The sequence below is a fragment of the Humulus lupulus genome, chromosome 5, assembly GCF_963169125.1.
Source record: "Humulus lupulus chromosome 5, drHumLupu1.1, whole genome shotgun sequence".
NCBI lineage: Eukaryota > Viridiplantae > Streptophyta > Magnoliopsida > Rosales > Cannabaceae > Humulus > Humulus lupulus.
Genome location: NC_084797.1, coordinates 160,679,244 through 160,699,664, shown reverse-complemented (window position 1 = coordinate 160,699,664; position 20,421 = coordinate 160,679,244). Strand labels below are relative to the sequence as shown.

The 20,421-nt window shown below is 30.8% G+C and overlaps 2 protein-coding genes across 3 annotated transcripts; both read left to right on the top strand.

The window, feature by feature from the left end:
- Positions 1-2,288: 2,288 nt before the first annotated feature.
- On the top strand, positions 2,289-4,845 carry LOC133777795 (uncharacterized). 2 transcript variants are annotated; one of them, XR_009868835.1, is made up of 3 exons: positions 2,289-2,684; positions 4,454-4,506; positions 4,734-4,845. XR_009868835.1 is itself a non-coding variant. In XM_062217536.1 (3 exons), the coding sequence occupies exons 1-3, from the start codon at positions 2,295-2,297 to the stop codon at positions 4,735-4,737; spliced, it is 363 nt and encodes a 120-aa protein (XP_062073520.1). In that variant the 5' UTR covers positions 2,289-2,294; the 3' UTR covers positions 4,738-4,840. The 2 variants fall into 2 exon arrangements, 1 of the variants encoding a protein (XP_062073520.1); XM_062217536.1 differs by having other exon boundaries at positions 2,289-2,600; positions 4,734-4,840.
- A 1,414-nt stretch (positions 4,846-6,259) lies between these two features.
- On the top strand, positions 6,260-7,288 carry LOC133777794 (uncharacterized). Its single transcript, XM_062217535.1, has 5 exons — positions 6,260-6,273; positions 6,354-6,524; positions 6,602-6,706; positions 6,787-6,955; positions 7,043-7,288. Exons 2-5 carry the CDS (start codon positions 6,415-6,417, stop codon positions 7,133-7,135), a joined length of 477 nt encoding a protein of 158 aa, XP_062073519.1. The 5' UTR covers positions 6,260-6,273; positions 6,354-6,414; the 3' UTR covers positions 7,136-7,288.
- Positions 7,289-20,421: the final 13,133 nt, after the last annotated feature.

Sequence of the window (20,421 nt, the reverse complement as noted above, 5' to 3'; positions counted from 1 at the left end):
TATCATGAAAACATTTTGAATATATCAATACATATATTTGTTTGTGTTGGAATTGTTTCTAATGGAGAGGATATAGTGAGAAAAATTAGAGAGGTTGTAAGCATTAGAATACAAGAAAGAGCAAAGAGCTTTTATGTGTTAAGAGAGAAACTTTTGAGAGAACAAATGTTGTGAAAGTGTTGGTTTGCTGCGTGTTGAAGAACTTGTTTGAAAATTTCTTGTTCTTAATTCGTTTTTGTGCATAACATTTTGTTTAATTGTTTTTCCTTAGTTTTAGATAAGTTTTATTATTTGTTCTAAGGTGTCATTACAGGTCGCAGTACATAACCCAGCTACTGAAAGTCACTAACACCATCATTTGAGGAAGTTAGTGCTGGAACTAGAACCCTGCCATCAAGTCTACCGTGTAGCATCACATTAAACCTGTAGGTATGTATCTCTCTCTAAGCATCTCATATCTAGGGTAGTGTTCATAATGTTGATTTATGAGATTTTTCTCTTTTTGATATGCTATTCATTTTATGTTGGTACCCAGCCTTGCCAATTCCAAAAGATCTTACTTTGTGCATTTGATTTCTTGTTCTTTTCTATTATTGGGTATATATTAATGTATTCATTATTGATGATATTTAAGTTTTGATCATATGTAATTATTCCATTAAACTGATACAATGTAAACCATGTGTTTGTGAAAATACCTCAAAGAACCATGTGTGTGTTGCTGCTTCTACTTTTTTAAATTATTAAAAACATGTATAATATACACTTTTGTGAGATGTTTAGATTTAGTTCTTTGTCTTTACTAGCTGTATCTGTTTTAATTTATAACTAGAAAATATTATTATATTCCATATTGAGCTTTTTCTTGATCTCACTTTTATTTATTATAACTAGCGCTAGTACTAGAGTTCTGTATGATATGTCAGGACTTTGTCTTACATGGAATTGTATCAATAAGCTTTTGGCATTTTGAAATCATATTACTTTTAAATATGGTTGGTAATGTACTCCAGTTCATTTTTTGTTTTATTCCCACCTTAATTTTGTTATATTTGTACTAAATTATCTCAAAAGACCAGCGACTATATGACTAGTAATTGGTTAATTCATTTCAATTTATTGATGAAAAAGCTCTGTGAAAAAGCTTTCGGTATTTTATTTTTCTACACTACTACAATCTGGACATCAGTCATCGACCATGAGAGGTCGGTTCTGCTTAAACTGACTTACCACATGTTCATAAGTCGGTTTACACAGAACCGACTTATCGTGTATAACAAAGGTAAGCATGGGAGGTCGGTTACGCAGGAACCGACCTCCCATGCTTGAAGATGTCATAGTAAGTCGGTTCCTGCAAAACTGACCTGCCATGTTAATCATGGAGGTCAGTTCTGTGTGGACTGACTTACTATGTCCTACATTTCTAACATGGTATGTCGGTACTATATGAACTGACTTATCATGTCACATTTTTATTTATTTTAAATTATTTGAATTTTAAAATACAATAATTTATTTAGTAGTGTATGAAATAAATGTAAAAAATTTATATTTGTCAATCTACATTATAATGTTTTGAAATATAAATAGATGAATCAAATTAATCAATTATTTATAATATAAAAAATAATTATATTTTATAATGAAAAAATATTTTAATTGAATATAGTATTTATAATTTAAAATAAAAAAACTTTATAAATATTTTAATGTATTTAATTAATATTTTTTTAAATGACATGGAAGGTCGGTTGTGTAGGAACTGACTTTTCATATGACATGGTAAGTCGGTTCTATGGACTGACCTATCATGTCATTATAAAAATATATTATTAAAGACAGTCTAATTTGTTTTTGTATTATTTGAATTTTAAAATATATTACTTTATTAAACAATACATATATGTAATTGATTTGTGAATGCAATAAGTATAAAAAATATATACTTATTAATATTACATATATTATAATTTTTTAAATATTAATTAATTAATTATTCGGAATTAAAAAAATTTAATTTAGTTTTTAATAAGAAAATATTTTAATTTATAAATGACATATTTATAAATATTTGAAAAAAAATAAACTAAATAAGTTGGAGATTTATAATTTTAAAATAAAATATTAAAGTTATATATTTATTAATTTTAACATCATAAGTCAGTTCTAGAACAGACATATCATGCTGCATCATATGTCAATTGCTAATGCACTAACTTACCATGTTAAAATTATATATTTTTAGTTTTAATATCATAAGTCACTTTTACAAATGATTTATGATGCTACATCATATGTCGCTTGGTATTGGAGACGTTAAAATTAGGGTGGAAAATAAAATTAAGATCCCGCGCTCTTATTCTTCACTGTACACCCCCGCGAAAAAAATTTCTTCTCGTCTTCTTCATTCCGCCAGCAACCCAAACTGCAGCGACTCTCCCTCCCCAACTCCGGTCACTCAGCTTCACGATCTCATCATCTCAGCTCCCTTCGGCATCAACTCTCACTGTAACCTCTCTAGAATCGCCTCCTTCTTCTTCAAATTTCGGCATCCTCGGCAATCGCACGGGTTTGGGCATAACAAAAGGCCAATCGCAAAGGTGCGCTTTGGTTTAGATATTGGAAAATCTGTTGGTTCGGTACATAGATTTGGATTAAGAGATTGAGTTCAGAGATTGAGTTCGGTACGTGAGTTCTAAATTCGTTTTTAGTTTATTTATGTTTATATGATCTATATTTTATATACAATATTATGGTTCTTTTTAACTTTTAGATACTGAAATGGATAGTTTAAATAGCTTCTCTTGATTGCTTTTATCATTCTGCAGAGTGTTGGAAGCGTGAAATAAGTTTTAATGTTGAGATTTATGTTAATGATTAATCCATTTTATTTCTGTTTTTTATTTCTGGGTTGTTCTTAATTTGTCTATATATATGGAGATGAATTTGATTTTGATTTTGATTGTGAGGATATGTATTACCATCATTAAGTTTTGTCCTTTGGATCCCTCCAAAGGATAAGTAGTAGTGATCAAAAGTCATGTTGACGTTTCTTTAGGAAAGAAAAACGTGTGGTACTGGTCGATATTCAGTGTCGAAATTAACCAATACTGAATCACATCATTATCATATCGATCTGTATATATATATATATATATATATGAATATATTCATATGAACATGTGAATCATTTCGATATATAGTATATTAAGATATGCATGATTGTTCTTTACCAGAAATATCACAGATTTTATTATTATGTTTTATAAAAATCACTAATATCTAGAGATCAAATTATTTTTCTTATGGAGGATAGAAAAAAGTTAAGATGTGATGAAAATGAAGCTTTCTAGTTTTTCCACTCTCTCTCTCTACAGAATTTTACTTGTATAATTAGAACTTTAGAAGGGGATTTTGTTTACAAACTATCAACATATATGGATAAATATTAATTATTAGTTAGTTATTTAACAAATTATGTTTGTCTTTAATCTCAAATAATCTTTTCAAAGTCACATGTTCATATGCTTAGATACTGATATAGATATTTAGCTAATAGAACTCATAAAAGTTGGTTGTTATATACCTATACGTAGAAAAGAAGGTAGAGACTTCTAGAAGAGTCTTTATAACATCTATTTCTTATGCTCACTTTATGTCTAATAATAATAATCATAATGAGGACAAACATCTACACATATTCTTTTTGTATATATATATAGAGAAGGCAAATGTAATTAGTATATATATACTTAATAGATTCAACGGTGGTCCTATGTTAGAACAGAGGAAAAACAGAGAAATGAGAGAAGACTAATCTGGAGAAAATGAAGTGTTTTAAAAAACTGACACGGTCGGCGCTGAACAGCAGAGGCTTGCTATATTTATAATCCAGTTGAATATACCAATTGAGAATGGATTGTTAGAAACCTATAACTGCTAAAACAAAAAGTTATAACAGTGAAGAGTATACATTTAAGTACAATAGCTTACATCATATGTATAACATGTTGAATTTGGACTGTTTTACCACTTGATTACTATTTAGAGTGGACTTTATTCTTCATAAACTTGCTGATAATGACTGTCATCAGAAATATAATTATGGGAAAGAAAATGTTCTATCAAATCTATATTATATTATATTAGTACTATTAATGCATGTGGTCTATTAAATTAAAAAGGATTCAGTATATATTAAAAAGGATCACATTGGTCTTTGCTTTTATGTGCTCAGGGGGTCATTAATTGGACACTAGTTGAAAATATTTGTATATGTTTAACAGATGGAGAGTTAGCTGCAATATATGCATTTAGAAAGGTTCTTTTATATGCAGTCTTTGTATTTTGATTGTGACAACCATATGTAATTTTGTATTCTATTTTATCTTGCTTTCTCCTCCAGCTTAACATTTGAATTGGTACTTATTTTAATTTTCTTCTTGTAAACCAGTGTCATACAGCAGCAAGACCTGTGATATTGGAGCCTGTTATGTTGGCAAATTTGTAAGTACCCACATAATTAGACAATAGTACCAGATTTTGCTACAAACTTAAATCATTAAAGCTAGCTATATAAATCTTGATCACAAAGAAAAACAAAATGGCAATCACAAAACCATGAGACCTGTAGATTTTACTATTGATTTTAATTTTTGTAGTGGTTTAATATATAACTAATTATAGTCATGTGCAACCAACCTACTTAAACAAGCATTTTTTCCAAATTGCAGGTGAAGTGCAGTGTGAGCAGCCAAACAATTCATTATACACTTTCACAGGCAATCTCATTTTTCAGAAGCAAACTATACCTCTCACCCCAAACCAACTCCTGCTGAGAGTAAGACATGATTAATTTCTCCTCTTGCATTTTTTTTTTCTTTTCAATATGAGGTTTAGAAAGTTAATTAAGATTGTGTTCTTGCCCTTGCTTACAATTCTATCAATGTTTGTTGCAAATGTATTTGAATGATGGACAGGAAAATTTATGAAGCAGCACCATGTTGCTCGCAAATTCTTCTAAATTTTTTGATATTGGTAGAACGTAGAAGATACTTTATCTTGGTTTATATAAGCCAGTCATTAATCTGAAAGCAATACCTTGTTGGTCTCTTTGTCCCAGAGTTTTATCCATATCGAGTTTAATTTAATATAATTACTATGAATTGACATTGGGACTTTATCATGTGTAATCAGGGATGCAGTCTAAGGAACACTGAGTATATTGTTGGGGCTGTTATGTTCTCAGGTCATGAAACAAAGGTTCGTTTCCAAGAATTCCTGTGAGCTATAAAAGCCTATACTAACTGTTTTATTGTAGCAAGGCCTTTGTATAAATGGTTATTAGAAGTGGTGCTAATGTGTTCTTTACTTGGGATAGGATTGAGTGGATTTTGAGCTCCATTGGCCTTTTAAATAAAATTAGGTTTGCTGCCATGTGTCCATTTTACTTGTTTGCTTTGCAACTGGTTATGAAATTCTAGAATTATATGTCACTTGCACTGTTATTTTATTATTATTTGCTGTGGTACCTCTGCCATGTGGTGGTGGTTCTTCATTGTACTTGTTTCCTTTGCACCTAGAGGTTATGAAATTCTAGAATTATTTATCACTTGCACTGTTGTTTTCTTTCTGTGGTACCTCTTCCTTATTCTTCTTTTCTGTCACTTGCCAATTTGATTTACCTTTCAATTGAATTTTTGCAGGTAATGATGAATGCCATGAATGTTCCTTCCAAAAGAAGTACACTAGAGAGAAAACTTGACAAACTTATACTTACACTTTTTGGAACCCTCTTTCTCATGTGTCTCATTGGAGCTATTGGCAGGTTTGATGCCCACTAGACTATATTTCATTGTTGTTTAATATGTAGTTGCCAGCTTGAAAATGTATGCTTTTGATATTCTGCAGCGGTGTATTCATCAATCGCAAGTACTTCTACTTGGGTCTAAATGAAGGTGTAGAAGATCAGTTCAATCCTCAAAAACCTTTTGTGGTAACATATTTATACAGAAATGAACTATATTATAGAATGATATTTTGTTGGTAGTTGCTACTTCGCTTGACAATTTGTTCTATTTTGCCTGCTAAATTATGTTTATTGGTATACAGGTTGCTATTCTTACTATGTTCACTCTTATTACTCTATATTCAACCATCATTCCTATATCTCTTTATTTTAATTGAGAATGATTTATATATCTTACAAGAAGATATAGTCCATGTTGGCTTAATGGAAGAGATTGGAGCATCATGTGTATCGTTATATATCAGGTATCAAATATTTTTAAAATAATTATAAGTTTATTCATAACTTATTTTATAAATTTAACAGAGATATATTTTTTATGTAGGATTTTATACTTCCAATTAGTGAAAAGAGAGATCAGTCACTTTTTTCGTTTTGTTGAGCCAATGTGGTTATCAAATGTTGGATCCACTGAAGAAGAACGAGTTGAATGGGTATCAAAGTGTATGATTGATTCAAATCGGGGTCAGATGTGGTTGTTGCCATATCATAAGGGGTAAGTTTTTTACTTTTAGTATTTTGTTAGTGAATATATATAATATTAATAATGAAATATTTTTGTGTTTATGTTAGAAAGCATTGGATGCTTATAATAATTGATTTTGATCACCAATTGTGCTATTTCCTGGATTCTCTTCACAATTTTCCACCAGATGAAATCAAATCTCTCATTTCTCGGTAAAAATCTAACCAATTAACTGCATACTCTTTAATTCATTTAAAATTAACATCTAAATGTTTATGTTATTATTATTTAGTGTCTTTCAACATTTACGCACAAATAATGCAAAAACTAAAGAAGTCGCGTGGAGAACAGTTAAGTGTCCTCGTCAACCATTACAATCAGTACAATGTGGGTTCTATGTTATGAGGATGATGAAGGACTTCGTGACAAATGAGTTTTCAATGCGATGGCTAACTAGTAACGTAAGTGAAAATATTCATTATTAAAGTTCTAGCTTTACCTTAAGATTAAGTATATTAATTCAACTCATGCAATGAATTTTGTTTTAGTGTGGCGGGAAGAACTATTACACAAAGGATGAGATCAATGAAGTACGTGAAGAATGGGCACAATGCGTCATGGATTTGATGAGTACTACATAGGTCCACCCACTTTTGTTAACTTAGACTTTTAATGAGATATACTTACAATGTTAACTTAAACTTTCTTGAAGATATACACACTTTTGTTGTCCAACTATAGTTTACAATGCTTATATGAGTCATTTTGTAATTAACTTAAGACTCGTTATTTTAGATACTTAGTTCAAATTCTAGTATTTTATATTATTGTGATATATGTTTTGTTTTGTTCAGTTTGTTTGTATAAAAAACATGATTTGTTTTGGGCGTAATACACTTTTTAAGAAAAAAACACCATAAGTCGGTTCTACTAAAACTAACAATAGATATCTACACCATAAGTCGGCTGTGAACCGACATATCATGTCTTACACTAGAGGTCGGTTTGCAACTGACGTACCATGTCTTACACCAGATGTCGGTTTTCTACCGACGTACCATGTCTTACACCAGATGTCGGTTTGGCGCCAACTGATCTACCACATTTTTACATCATAAGTCACTGCATGGGAAGTCAGTTCCCAACCGACTTATGAACATTCATATGTCAGTTTTTAACCGACTTATCATGTAATTTTTGTAGTAGTGCTATTTCTTTTTTTATTTCCTCAGGATACTACATATTTTAGTAGTCATGACTTGAGAGTTTATCATGATATTGGGCTCTTCATTTGACGTTTTCTTTGTTGATGTGGTCTTATTTATGCTTTAATATATCTTTTTCCTAGTAATTCTTTATGTTTTCATATAATTACTATTTCCACTTGCAACTTTATCCTTTGATATTTCATTATAAGTCTATAAAAATTATAGTATAGCATTCATGCATTGCCTTGTGAAAGTAGATGCCATGTGATCTCAACTTGTCTCATATTATAATCTATATAACCTGATGAAGGTATTGCAATTGTTTTCCTTTGAGTTTTTTTTTTTTTTTTTTTTGTGCAATTGCCATGCCATGGAGGTAGTTGGAATTGATATCTCATCGTGTTGTGCTCCCTTTATTTCATCCCATAGATAGTAAGTACGAAAGTTACACCAATTGTTACCAACAAAAGAATTAAAATAAAATCACAAATAAAGCTTCTAGTCATAACATCTTTTTTCATCATCTGTAGAGTCCCAGAATTTACTTAGCTAGTTAGTAGTAGTAGTAGTAGTAGTAGTAGTAGTAGTAGTTATAGTATGTTTATTACTATGGATTTTGGTTCAAGCCGGGACTTAGTTGGAAACTCCTAGTAATAGTTATGGATTTTATAAGTTTAACCTATAGTTTAAGAATATTAATTATAACATAAGGTTTGATTAATATTGCTGGTTATTAATATGATCATTATTATAACCTAAGGTTTAGATAGAGCCAATAGGAATATGACACTTGTCATATGTATGATTATTAAGGAATTATTATTTTAATGATAAAATAAGAGAAATATAAGACTTAGTCTTCACCAAAATGTGATAGGAGCATGATATTTGTCACAATTTTATTTATTTGTGGATTAGGTTGTAAATAGATTTTTCGTAACTTTAGGGTACTGTAACTTCTGACCTGTTTTTGACCCAGTTATATTATGAATTTCGAAAAAGATTATTTCTAGAAAGTTGTAGATAATTTAATTATCTTTCTAACGGTATAAAGAGAGTCCAAATTGAAGTTCTACAGCTCTAGATATGTTGATTTTACTGCAGGGGAGTTTAGAGTTACGAGATTTAGGGAGTTAGAAGTTAGGATTCCATTTGTTTTTATTATTTTAAAAATCAAGCTTTGAATCCTTAAATCTCTCTGAAAATTTTGACCAATTCCTAAGCCTTTGGCTGAAGGATATTCAAATATTTTCAATTAAATTTATTATTTTTATTCAAAGCCAAAAAGAAGATTTTTATTCTTAGAACTCTATAAATAGGACCTAGCACCAAGCCTTTTCATTCATTCTTCAAGCATTGATCAGAGCCTTCCATGTGCTAGTGAGACTATAGAGTGATAAACACTTGGATTGGGGTTATACGCTTAAACATTATAAGCTTAATAAACACTTGGGAAGTAAGGTTCATAGTGTGTATTTCGGTTTCGAGGTGTAGTTCGATCATAGCAATTTCAAAGGTATTCCTATTCTTAGTTCCTTTCAGTATTGTTTCATTAGTTTTATAGTCCTAACTCAGTCTTCTCTATTCTTGGTTAGGCATCTAAGTTCTTCGAACTTGAGGTTTCTTGTCGGTAAGAATATTCTCGGTGGTTTTTAGTTCATTCATCGATTTCTTTTAGAATACTCACCTCTATATTATGGTTTTTAGGAGTGTTCCAAAATCCCGACTTTGTTCTCATCATCCCGGTATATTGGTAAGGAAAATAGGATAGGATATTATGTGTTATGCCGTATGTTATCTTATGATTTATGTGTTGTGTGTTATGTATGTTTGTAGACTTGGGCATATGACCTGTACACTAACAAGCCCCAATAAATTTATGGGCATATGACTTGCTTAGCTAGCAAGCCCCACAAATCTAATGGGCATATGACTTGTTTAGTTATGGGACCCCAAGTAATAATGGCCATTATAGTATGTGTGACATATGTTTATGATATGTTTTATTATATGCTACGTTATGAATTTTATGTATATGAATTATGTGTTAGATTTTCCTTGCTAGGCATTAGGGTCATTCTTTTATGTTTTATATGTGCAGGATAATAGTTATGGCGGCAGAAAGATTCTTGGCAGCTTGGGGATGTGTACTGAGGCAGGATGGAATCGATGGACTGAGCGTTCGATTAGAGGATGAAGTTTTTTTTTGTTAGTCTTTTAGTTATGATTTCTTTGTATTATTTTTCTGCACTTAATTTTGTAACCAATTTATTTAAGTTATGTTTTGTTTTATTTTCAAAACAATGGGATCCCATATCCTAAATGAATTTTTATGTATTTAACCTTTACTTTACAGTTTTTAAATAAAGTTATGGTTATTTCATATGTACGTTTTCTTAAGATTAGTATAGTAGTTATTAATGGTCCAAGGTCTAGAATAGTTGGGTCGTTACATCATCAATATCTAGTCAAAGGCCATAACTACAACTGTTCTTTTGTATATCATGTTTTGTATTTATGAAAACTTGACTTGGGTTTATTTTTTTATTATCACATGTTATTTCTATTTATTAGTGATATCCCTTCTTGTTATATCTTTTTAAAGTATAATATTCAACATTATGTTTTTAATATCTATTTCTTGTGACTGAGAATTGATTTTGTCTATTAAGTTATATAATTTGGGGATTTTTATTTATGTTTTTTTATTTAGATTTATGGTTCTGCTTTGTCATAATGATGTTTTGAGGGAGAATCTACATCTCCAAACTGATTTTAGGGATGTTTTGAATATTTTCTTTCCTTTGTACTTCTTAGGTTTGCACATAACATGCTTGTTAAAATGCCTCAATATGTACCAGCTTCATAAACATCCATTTTACACCCAATTATGCCTCTTTGTTGTTCTTTCTCAGCTTTTTATTTTGATGTTCTTAGCTATGAGAATATGTTTTTGGTTATTAGCTCTTGGAATTTCTGGATTATGTTCATGTTCAACCACTTTTAGTTCATATATTGATTGGTGAAGCTTTACTTGACACAAAGGATCATTGTGAAAATAAGTACTATTTGTGTGTCTTGAATTTGTTTGATGAAAGGTTCCTCTAAGATAAAATTATATTTAATTGATGATCGTGTATAGTTTGAGATGTATTTATGCATTATTGTTTGATTTAGTTATTGGTCATATTTTTAGTATAGAAGAGCACACACAATCTATTTGATAAAAGTTCTCATATGATTTTTTAATTTTATAGTATTGATATTTATTGAATAAATTCCTATTGCTAGGACTTGAGATGCTGAGAAGTTATATGTGATAATTCAAGAAAGCAAGATCGAAATTTTTTTTTGATTTTGATGTGAGTATAAGATATGAATAGTTTAAATGTCATAATTTTCTTGATTAAGTTTGCATTCATTTCCTTTCATTTTGTTCAAAAGTGATGGCATTCACTTTTTTTTTTCTGATTTTCTTCTTGTTTTTATCATACACGAAATGGAGAGAGAGAGGGTGTTCAACTCTTTGTTAAGTACATTTTGCTAGCTGGTAATTGTAATGGGAATTAACAATACTCTTTTGTTAAAATTCCATATAAATATATATATATTCTTTGTGATTGTTTGATTATCCTTTGCCTTGTTTCCCTTCTTTTTTTTTTTGGTTAGGATCCAGTTACTTTAAATTTATATTTTGTTTGTGGAAGATTTTTTAGTGGTAGTTTTTATAATGTGTTTATGATTTATAAATGCTTTGGTGATTCTTGTAAAGCATTGGATTGGTAGCTAATGGCAAGAGGTATGTTGTATTTGATTTTTTTTTTTAATTTTCAATCTTTTATAATTTTGAATAGAATTTGTATAACTTTAGTGGAGTTTGAATATCTTAGATATTCATCCATAGTGAAGTAGGTTCTGGGAATTCTGTGTTCTGTGGTGATAACGGAAGGTTTAAAACTTGCATGTCTTAGTGAAGTAGGTTTTGAGAATTCTGTGTGTTGCAGTGGTATATGGATGAAAACCTATGTGTTGCTTGATTTGTTTGAATTGTTGGTGTTGATTGTGACAGATGGCTAGGCTAGTAAATTAGGGAATATGCTGTCCGATTTTTAGTCGATTTTTTTATACTTAGTTTTGTTTTGTATGCTTATTTTATTTTCATAATTTGAATCTTTTATTAAAACAAATAGGCACAATATGGAAAAGGAATGTTTGTCAGCCGATAGGTTGTTAGTGGAATATATAAAATTGGTCGATGAGTTTCTTAAATTTAGTTTGGATCATGCCAAAGATCCAAACTATATTTGTTGTCCTTGTAGTAAGTGTGGAAATATGAAAAAGATGACTGCCACAATGATGTGGTAAAGGGTTGATTTTATTTTTCAGGGTGAATTGCATCTCCTAGTGTGATTTAAAATTTGGATTGGAAGATTTCATTATTTGGCTTTTATTTACTAACAATCTATTTATGTTTCTTCTCAGTGCTGAAGTTATTGAACACCTTTGTAGATTTAAATTTCTCATTCTATGTAAATCTTTGCAGACTCACATTACTTTTTCAAAGTTTGTTGTATATTTTTCTAACATTGTGCTGCCATGTTTGCTATATTCAGATTTAGCTTGCTGTATATATATATATTTTTTTTTTATATTGTGTTTCCATGATGTTGATATTGGTATTCTGGTTGAGGATATAATTTGTCCTATGTTTACTACATTAGTGAAGTAGATTCTTTGTTGCTGTAGTAAAGAATCTATGCTTATTTGAATGAGCATCTTGTCAAGTCTCTTTCCTTTTCTTTTAAATACCATATTGTTAAATTCTTTTAATTTGTCTCATTCTTAGAAATACATTTATCTTTGACTTCTATCGTTGTGCTTAGTTTATGCTTTGTACTCTTTGTGGTGTTTCATTACTCTTGTTATTTGGAACTTTATATTTGATCTAATTCTAGTTCATGTGTCTATGTTATTGGATTTTCTTTATAAATTAGTTGTTGTATTGTATATATATATATATATATTTATATGTTTGGTTGGTGTATCATTTGCATTTTCATTTCATAATCATAAAGTGTTTGAGCTAACTTTTCTAATGAGTATTTTACCAAGCATAAATCTTCAATCTTTCATGCCTATGTGCTGTAGTTAGTGTAATTGCATGGCCAGCTTATAAAGTCGTAATGAGGTTATTAACTTTCTTTCTTTTTGTACTCTTTTAGTTTACTATTAACTCTAAGTTTAAGCATTAATTATTTAAACTCTTGTGTAGCTAAGCAAATCAACCTCACAACAAAGACAAGTGCACAATGGAATGGATGATGAATTGGAGGGTGGAGCGAGCTTCATGGTTTACTTTTTGTGTATCTTGTTATGTTTTTGTTTTTTACTTTTGAAGGAAAAGATGTGCAAGACTAAAGAATTTTATTATGTATGCTTTCAAACTCAAGTTAGAACTAAGAACTTTTGAAGTGGACAGTGTCATGGTTTGAAGTACTTCGTCTTCAAATGTAAAAATACTCATGGTCCATCATATATATTGAATATTTTAGATTTTTTGATCTATTTAATATTACACTTGTGATCAATTGTGATTTTTTTAATCAAAATACAATAATAAAAACTTTTTACAACAATTAAAAATGCATACTACAAAATAACAAAATGTTATTGTTGGGAGAATTTACAATAATTATGGTTGTTTTGTATAATATATTATAATTGGGACAAAAGTTATGATTTATATAATCGAATGAACTAAAAACATTATAAAATGATCAAATATAACAATTTTCATAACAGTTGGAAAGTGTTATGCATAAAGTATTAAGATTAAACTTCAAATTTATAACCAAATACTCTAACTAAATGTTATTATTTGAATATTATAGCAATTAAAAAGGTGTTATTGAATTGTGTAAGATAACATCGAACATAACATTCGAATACTGTTATAGAAAAGACAAGACTTTTAATAACAGGGGCTATGTTAGCCTTTTCAAAAGCGTTATCAATACTCCCGGTCAGCAGTTTTTAAGTGTTATGAATATTGTTTTTTCTTGTAGTGACATAAGGCTAAAACGTTAGCTAAACACATAAACATAATAACTATAGCATAAACACTTACATTGGCGGATAGATTTGGAGCTTGAGCATGTGTATCAAGGAGAACTTCATGCAAATGGACAGTTTCCATTAAAAAACTACTAGACATAGCTACTATTTTAAATAAAACATACATAAGAAATAATCATAACTTTATTGAAACTCTAAAATAATATTCTATCAATAACATAAAAGTGTAAAATAAAATGTGATAGGGTATGGGATCCCATTGTTTACAAAACATAAAACAAAATTTTAAATACTAATTGTGGAATTACATTAAGAAATCATAATTTAAAAGACTAAAAAATAAATAACGTCGTCCTCGATCGACACGCAGTCCATTCATTCTATTCATCCTCAACACACAAGCCAAGCCACCGAGAATCCTTCCGCCTCCATATCTATTTTCCTACATCACACTAAAAATAAAGGAGTGAGCCTAATGCCCACCAAGGAAAATCTACTAATGATCATATAACGTAAATCATAAACATAAGGCTATAACATAAACATATACTATAAAAACATATATCATATAGGACTACAATGGCCATCATACTTCTTGGGGCTTGTTAACTATGCAAGTCATATGCCCATAAGTTTTGTGGGGCTTGCTGTCTAAGCAAGTCATATGCCCATAAATTATTGGGGCTTGCTAGCTAGACAAGTCATATGCCCAAGGACTATAAAACATATTATACATATACATATCATAACATAACATAAACATAACATATAAGCACATAAAGTCTATCCTATTTTCCTTACCAAAAGCCGGGATATTTGGGAACAAGAACAGGATTTGGAAACTCCTATAAACCAACAGTAGAAAAGGGTGAGAACCTTTAAAAAATAAAGATGAATATGGGAATTAAACCATCCAAAAGAAACTTACCAAGAAGGACCTTAAGTTTCAATAACTTAAACACCTAATCAAGAATCAATAACAAGAGTTAGGATCTGAATAAAAGAAACTAAAGAATTATAAAGAACTAGACTTAAGGAATAGGAATACCTTGAATGACCTTATGGATTGGTCTAAACCTCAATACCGAAATCTCACTATTTCTCACTTCCCAAGTGTTTATAAAAGCTTAGAATTATAAAGCTTTAACCCAAAACCCAAGTGTATCTCTCTATAGTAACACTAGCACCTTGGAGGCTCTGATCTTATGCGTGAAGAATGAAGAAAATGGCTGAGCACTAGGTCCTATTTATAGAGTTCAAAGAGTGAAACTGACCCCTTTTAATTTGAATAAATAAATTATTATAAAATGAAAAATATTTGAATTTTCGTTCAACTAACACCAAGAACTCGGTCAAAATCGTTCAAAGGCAGGTCTAAGTGGTTAAGGCTATTTTTAAAATTCAAAAAGTCAAACTTTCAAAACTATACTCATGGAGCCGATATATCGCCCACCCCAGGCAATATATCGCGTCCCCCTGTATTCCCGAGGTTTGTTCGATCGTTCATGCAAAGTCGACGTTTTTTCCGTATCTTCCATAGGCAATATATCGGCCCCTATGCTGCAATATATCGGCATACATAGATATATTAAACACGTCTTTGCACTTTTTTAGAATAATTTGAATTGGATAAACAACTTTAACTAAGTCATAATACAATTCTAACAGCTTTTGGAAGGTTCTAGAGCTTCTAGATCTTTCTTTTATTAAAAATATTCATCAAAATACTTAACTCCTTAATAATCATGATTATGACAAGTGTCATGCTCTTATTGGCTCTATCTAAACCATAGGTTATAATAAATAATATATCTAGGACCAACAATATTATTCAAACCTTATGTTATAATTAATATTCTTAAACTATAGGTTATACTTATAAAATCCACAACTGTTGCTATGAGTTTCTAACTAAGTCCTGACTTGAACCAAAATCCACAGTAACTAACATACTACTAACTAATACTAACTACTACTACTATCTAGCTAGTTAAGTAAATATTCTGGAACACTACAGAGAAACGCCCTCCTTGAGTACCTCATCATGGTCACCTGTTCTTCCTTCATTTGGAATGGCCTTGGTACTCTTGAATCTATTTCGTTTCTTAATAGAGACGGTTCTTCTGGCCACTTTCTTTCCCATCTCCCCCTCCTGAGTCCTTCCCAAAATGAAGGAGCTACTGCTTTGTTGAAATTCCTCTTCACTTGACACTACTTCGTCCTCTTTGGTACCCATATCTGCATATCTTGACCTTGATAACTTAATGCCTACCATAGTCCAGTTACTTTCTTCCATGGAGAAAGAGTGCCCTGCTCTTTTCTTCGATTGACTACCCAAATCATCAGAAACAAAAGGAGAGGGCGGGTGCTGTTTTGTGATTGCATTACTCACCATCTGTGGAGTAGAAACCAGAGTTGTCTCTTTTGTTATTTCCTTGTTCTTGCCTCCTATCAAATTAGAAATTCCATTTTCCTGATCAAATAAACTCTCTTGATCATCCTTCCTTTGTTGAGTAGTTGAAATTACACTAAACCCATCTCAAATTTCATTGTCAACCTTCAGCCATTCGCCATAACCTCGAGCAGTTATTCCATTCAGACCTTTCACCATTTGAATTGACTCCTTATTGATCTTTTGGTCATGACCAATTCTCCCACATGTAAATCACATATATAGAAGCCTTTCATATTTGAAAGGTATCTATTTTCATTGATTTCAAATCGGCAAAGAGAACCAAGGGCAAACTAGTAAATCAATAGGCATCCATACTTTGAATCTAAAGAACCCATTTAGAGTTATTCGGGTAACAACTTTATTATGAATTTCAATGATTTTCCCTACCATAGATACCAACCTCTCTGTATTCTTTGCTGTAAGGAATTCCGTTAGAACCCCTAAAACTCTTCCCCAAATTGGGAAAATAGTTAATTTCTGCTCCCAAGATTCATCTCCTCTTCCAGTTTTTTCCAAGATTAGAACACCAACATCAGCTTCCAAATCACCCTCATCATGATCCCTAAGGTCCATCATTTTGACTAAAAACTCGTCCATTTCAGAAGGCAATGACTACAAACAATGGTATAGGCTCTTCTCACGTGAGAGAGCATAAACCCTAGCAGAGCTTCTCTCTCTTATAACTCAAAATGTGTACTCCAATTTGATTAATATTTTATTAATCAGGTCACCGCAGTAAAATTTGTAATATCAAATCATCACTTTTTATTAGCTTCAGATGTGTGCATTATCATAGTGCTTATTTTGTAACTAGTAATTACATGTCATAACAGTGATAATGTTAAAACTGCTTTAAGTGACTGGGTGGCGTGGTGTGGTGATGGAAAACACTGCAATATTATTTTATATAATATAATGTTAGATGAAATAATGTGACAAAATGTGAAGTCACACCTTGTAAGATAACATTGAGAGTTACAAAATTGTACATATATGTGTGTCGAAGTGTAACATATTTATAGTTACAAATTTGTAACGCCCAAATATTAACCAATAATGTGTAGAATGAGAGTTACTCCTTTGAGATTGAATTTCACAAAGCCATTATGTGATATGGCTGTTGAAGACATGTTTTTTACTCCCATTAGGTGTATGGAGGTTACAAAATCATGTGGGAAGAGATTGTGATGTTTTTGGAAAAACTGAAAAATTGGGAGGCTGAAAAGGCCAGCGACTGCTAATGTCCCTGGCCGTGGCCTAGGGTGCTGGCAGCCAAATCCATTTTTTTCTTTTCTCAAAATTGAATTGTTATAACATCCCAAGTAACTCCCAAATCTTCATTTTAATTCCATAAACATCCAATTAAACATTGTTAATAGCCATGGGGTAGGTGGAATTTAAAATTCAAAGGGTGTCTCAAAACTCTATAAATAGGAGTCTAATGCTCACTTGTAAGACACACCATTTTCTATCCACAAAACACTTGGCTGGAAAAATACATCATAGAGGCTTGATAATCCCAAAGAATTATTTCCTTGTGATATCCCTTAGTGCTTAGAGAATAGGCCTTGAACATTGTTCAAGTTGGTGATCCCCACTACTCTACACTTTAGTTGTGTGAGAGTTTGCGTTCTTTCTATTGTTCCTATTTCATTCTTTCATTCTTTTGTTCTTATTTTACTTGTATTATCATTGTTTTGAAATTGTAATCTTCTTCTTCTACATCTTTTTAATTACTTGTATTTTGTGGCAATTGATTTGTAACATTTCTTTAATCAATTACCTTGCCTATTGTATTTTTGCATAGAGTTGTGTTGGCGCAGTTTTTTGCCAACAGTGGATTAAGAAATCTAAAAATAGAGATATTAGGCTTTTCCTAAACCGTAATTTGACAAATAAAAAGTATCAAGAACACTCACACACTTTTTATGTGGTTCAGTGGTTAAAATTCACCTAGTCCACGAGTCACTCTTATTAATCTGTTTTGTTCTCACCGTGAAATTGTTTGTGATAATTTCACTAGAGTTTCAGCATACAAAATGTTGATCCTCTTTTCTATCCATTTTCCCCTTGTATTTATAGGGAATTCTGCTTGGACAATTTTGTGTAACTGTGCATAAATATGATAACATACATTTTTGGGTAACATCTCATTTACATAAATACATTAATACCTATTGATTCTATGCCCACAATATCGGGCAATAAATACAAAATAATATATGAGCATTAATAAGCGTATAAGGAATCTTCAAGTCTTTCGGGATCCTTCAATTTGCATCATGATCAGTCTTCCACGAGCTGAACACTTCCTTCGAGCTGGGTGTCGAAGAACTAATCTGAACTGACACAGGTCACTTTCAGAGTTTCACGAAGGCAATCTGGCTCTCGCACATCTCGAACTAAGTTGTTGGCACAAAAGGCGATCTGGAGACTATCTGGTTGTCATAAGTTGTCAATTTTGACTCAATCTGCTCACTCCAGAGTTAGCTAGATGCTCTAACTGTACGCTTTCTTCATACACTTGTCTGCCAGCTGTACCCCGTGCTGAGTAATTCCACTCGTATTTTTAGGGTACAACAAGTTGTATTTTGGTTTTCTCTATTTCCATTGAATAATATAGTTTTTTCAATTTCAATGGAAGGAGAAACCATAGAGATCTTGTGAGGATCCAACTTTAAAAAGTGGTAAGATAAGGTAATGTTCTTCTTTGTTTTTTCTTAGAAGATCTAATGGCTTTCATATGGTGATAGAAATCGGAAGAAGAAAATTTAATGAATGAGGTTCATGCAATTTTATTGATTTTTCTAATCTCCTTTACTTTTGCAAATAAAGTGGTTAGATCAGAAGATATTTTAGCATCATGGGTTTTAACCATATGTATATATGTGAGTTATTATTTTAATGTAGTGTGTTATATGATAAATAAAGTAATATGAATGTTTTTATACTATTATGTTGTGATAAGTTACCATTTATTTGGTAAGAAGAAAAAATTATTTGGGAATTTAAATTTTCTCATTTAAGTGTTGAGCATCTCATTTTATGAGATAAGAAAAGATGAACCGAAGGGGGTTACATCTTTTAATGGTTGTGTCTTGCTATTGCAAGAAAAATGGATCAAGGTGGATCCAAAATTTGTTGGGAAAACTTATACAGGAACTTGTTTATTTTAATGTAAATCTTATATTGAACAAATTAATATAAGAAAACCTAGAACATGTTACTAAAATTGAATTAATACAGAGATAATGAGAAGAACACTTACATTATTGTGCAGCAGAATGATTGAGTTCTTCCTTCAGTTTCTCTAACCCTTGTATCCTCTCTGTCGCAGGGTATCACCAAGAAACTGAACTGTTCTTCAATTTTCTTCACAGCCTTCGAAAGTATCCTTAGAATCACCAAGACTAGAGTGGAAAATTCTCAACACATGAGATAAATACAAAGAGAAGAAGAATAGAAGAGAAAAATTTAGGCTTAGAAAATGACTTATGCTGTAGAGAGAATCTAAAACCTAGAGCATCAAAACTAGATCTTCTGATATTCTCAAAGCAAGTCTGATTTCAACTCTCACTTAGCATTCCTTTTATAGGCTCAATTAGGTCATTTATTTTGATTAAAAATCAATAAAATAATAGATAATATCAGCCATTAGGTCGAAATTCTCATGGACTTTAGGCTCGTGAAATTTCTCATTTAATTATAAGCCCATTGGACTTAAAATCAAGGCATGTATTATTTTCTATTGATTAATTAATTAAATACTTTATCAAATTAATTATTTATAATTTGAACCTTGATTTAAACTTATTTATTAATTTAGATACCAATTTATCTTAATTAATAAATCTGCCCTAATTTCTCTTTTCTTCTCTAAATTACATAACTCTGTGAAACTATCCAAAATTGACCTGATCAACTTTGATAATTCTAATTGATAATTAAATCAATTAATTAAGAATATATAGTTGATTTTATCCAAGGTACAGTGGGGACCATGGGCCTATGAATTCAAGCTCCAATAAGTTATCATAAATTTAACATATAAATTTACTAACTTATTAATTCCTTTTAACTCTACTAAAGACTCAGAATTACACTCTTGAATTCATAGAACATTCTATAACCAATATATATACGTTATTAATTATCCATTGTTACAACCATAATTGTCACTCAATCCTCT

Excerpts from the sequence above, each read along its gene's own strand:
- LOC133777795 (XM_062217536.1), top strand. The coding sequence starts at position 2,295 with ATGTCGCTTGGTATTGGAGACGTTAAAATTAGGGTGGAAAATAAAATT. Across the intron at positions 2,601-4,453 it reads ACAAAAGGCCAATCGCAAAG|TGTCATACAGCAGCAAGACC; the intron begins GTGCGCTTTGGT and ends CTTGTAAACCAG.
- LOC133777794 (XM_062217535.1), top strand. The coding sequence starts at position 6,415 with ATGTGGTTATCAAATGTTGGATCCACTGAAGAAGAACGAGTTGAATGG. Across the intron at positions 6,525-6,601 it reads TTGTTGCCATATCATAAGGG|AAAGCATTGGATGCTTATAA; the intron begins GTAAGTTTTTTA and ends TGTTTATGTTAG. Across the intron at positions 6,956-7,042 it reads TGCGATGGCTAACTAGTAAC|TGTGGCGGGAAGAACTATTA; the intron begins GTAAGTGAAAAT and ends ATTTTGTTTTAG.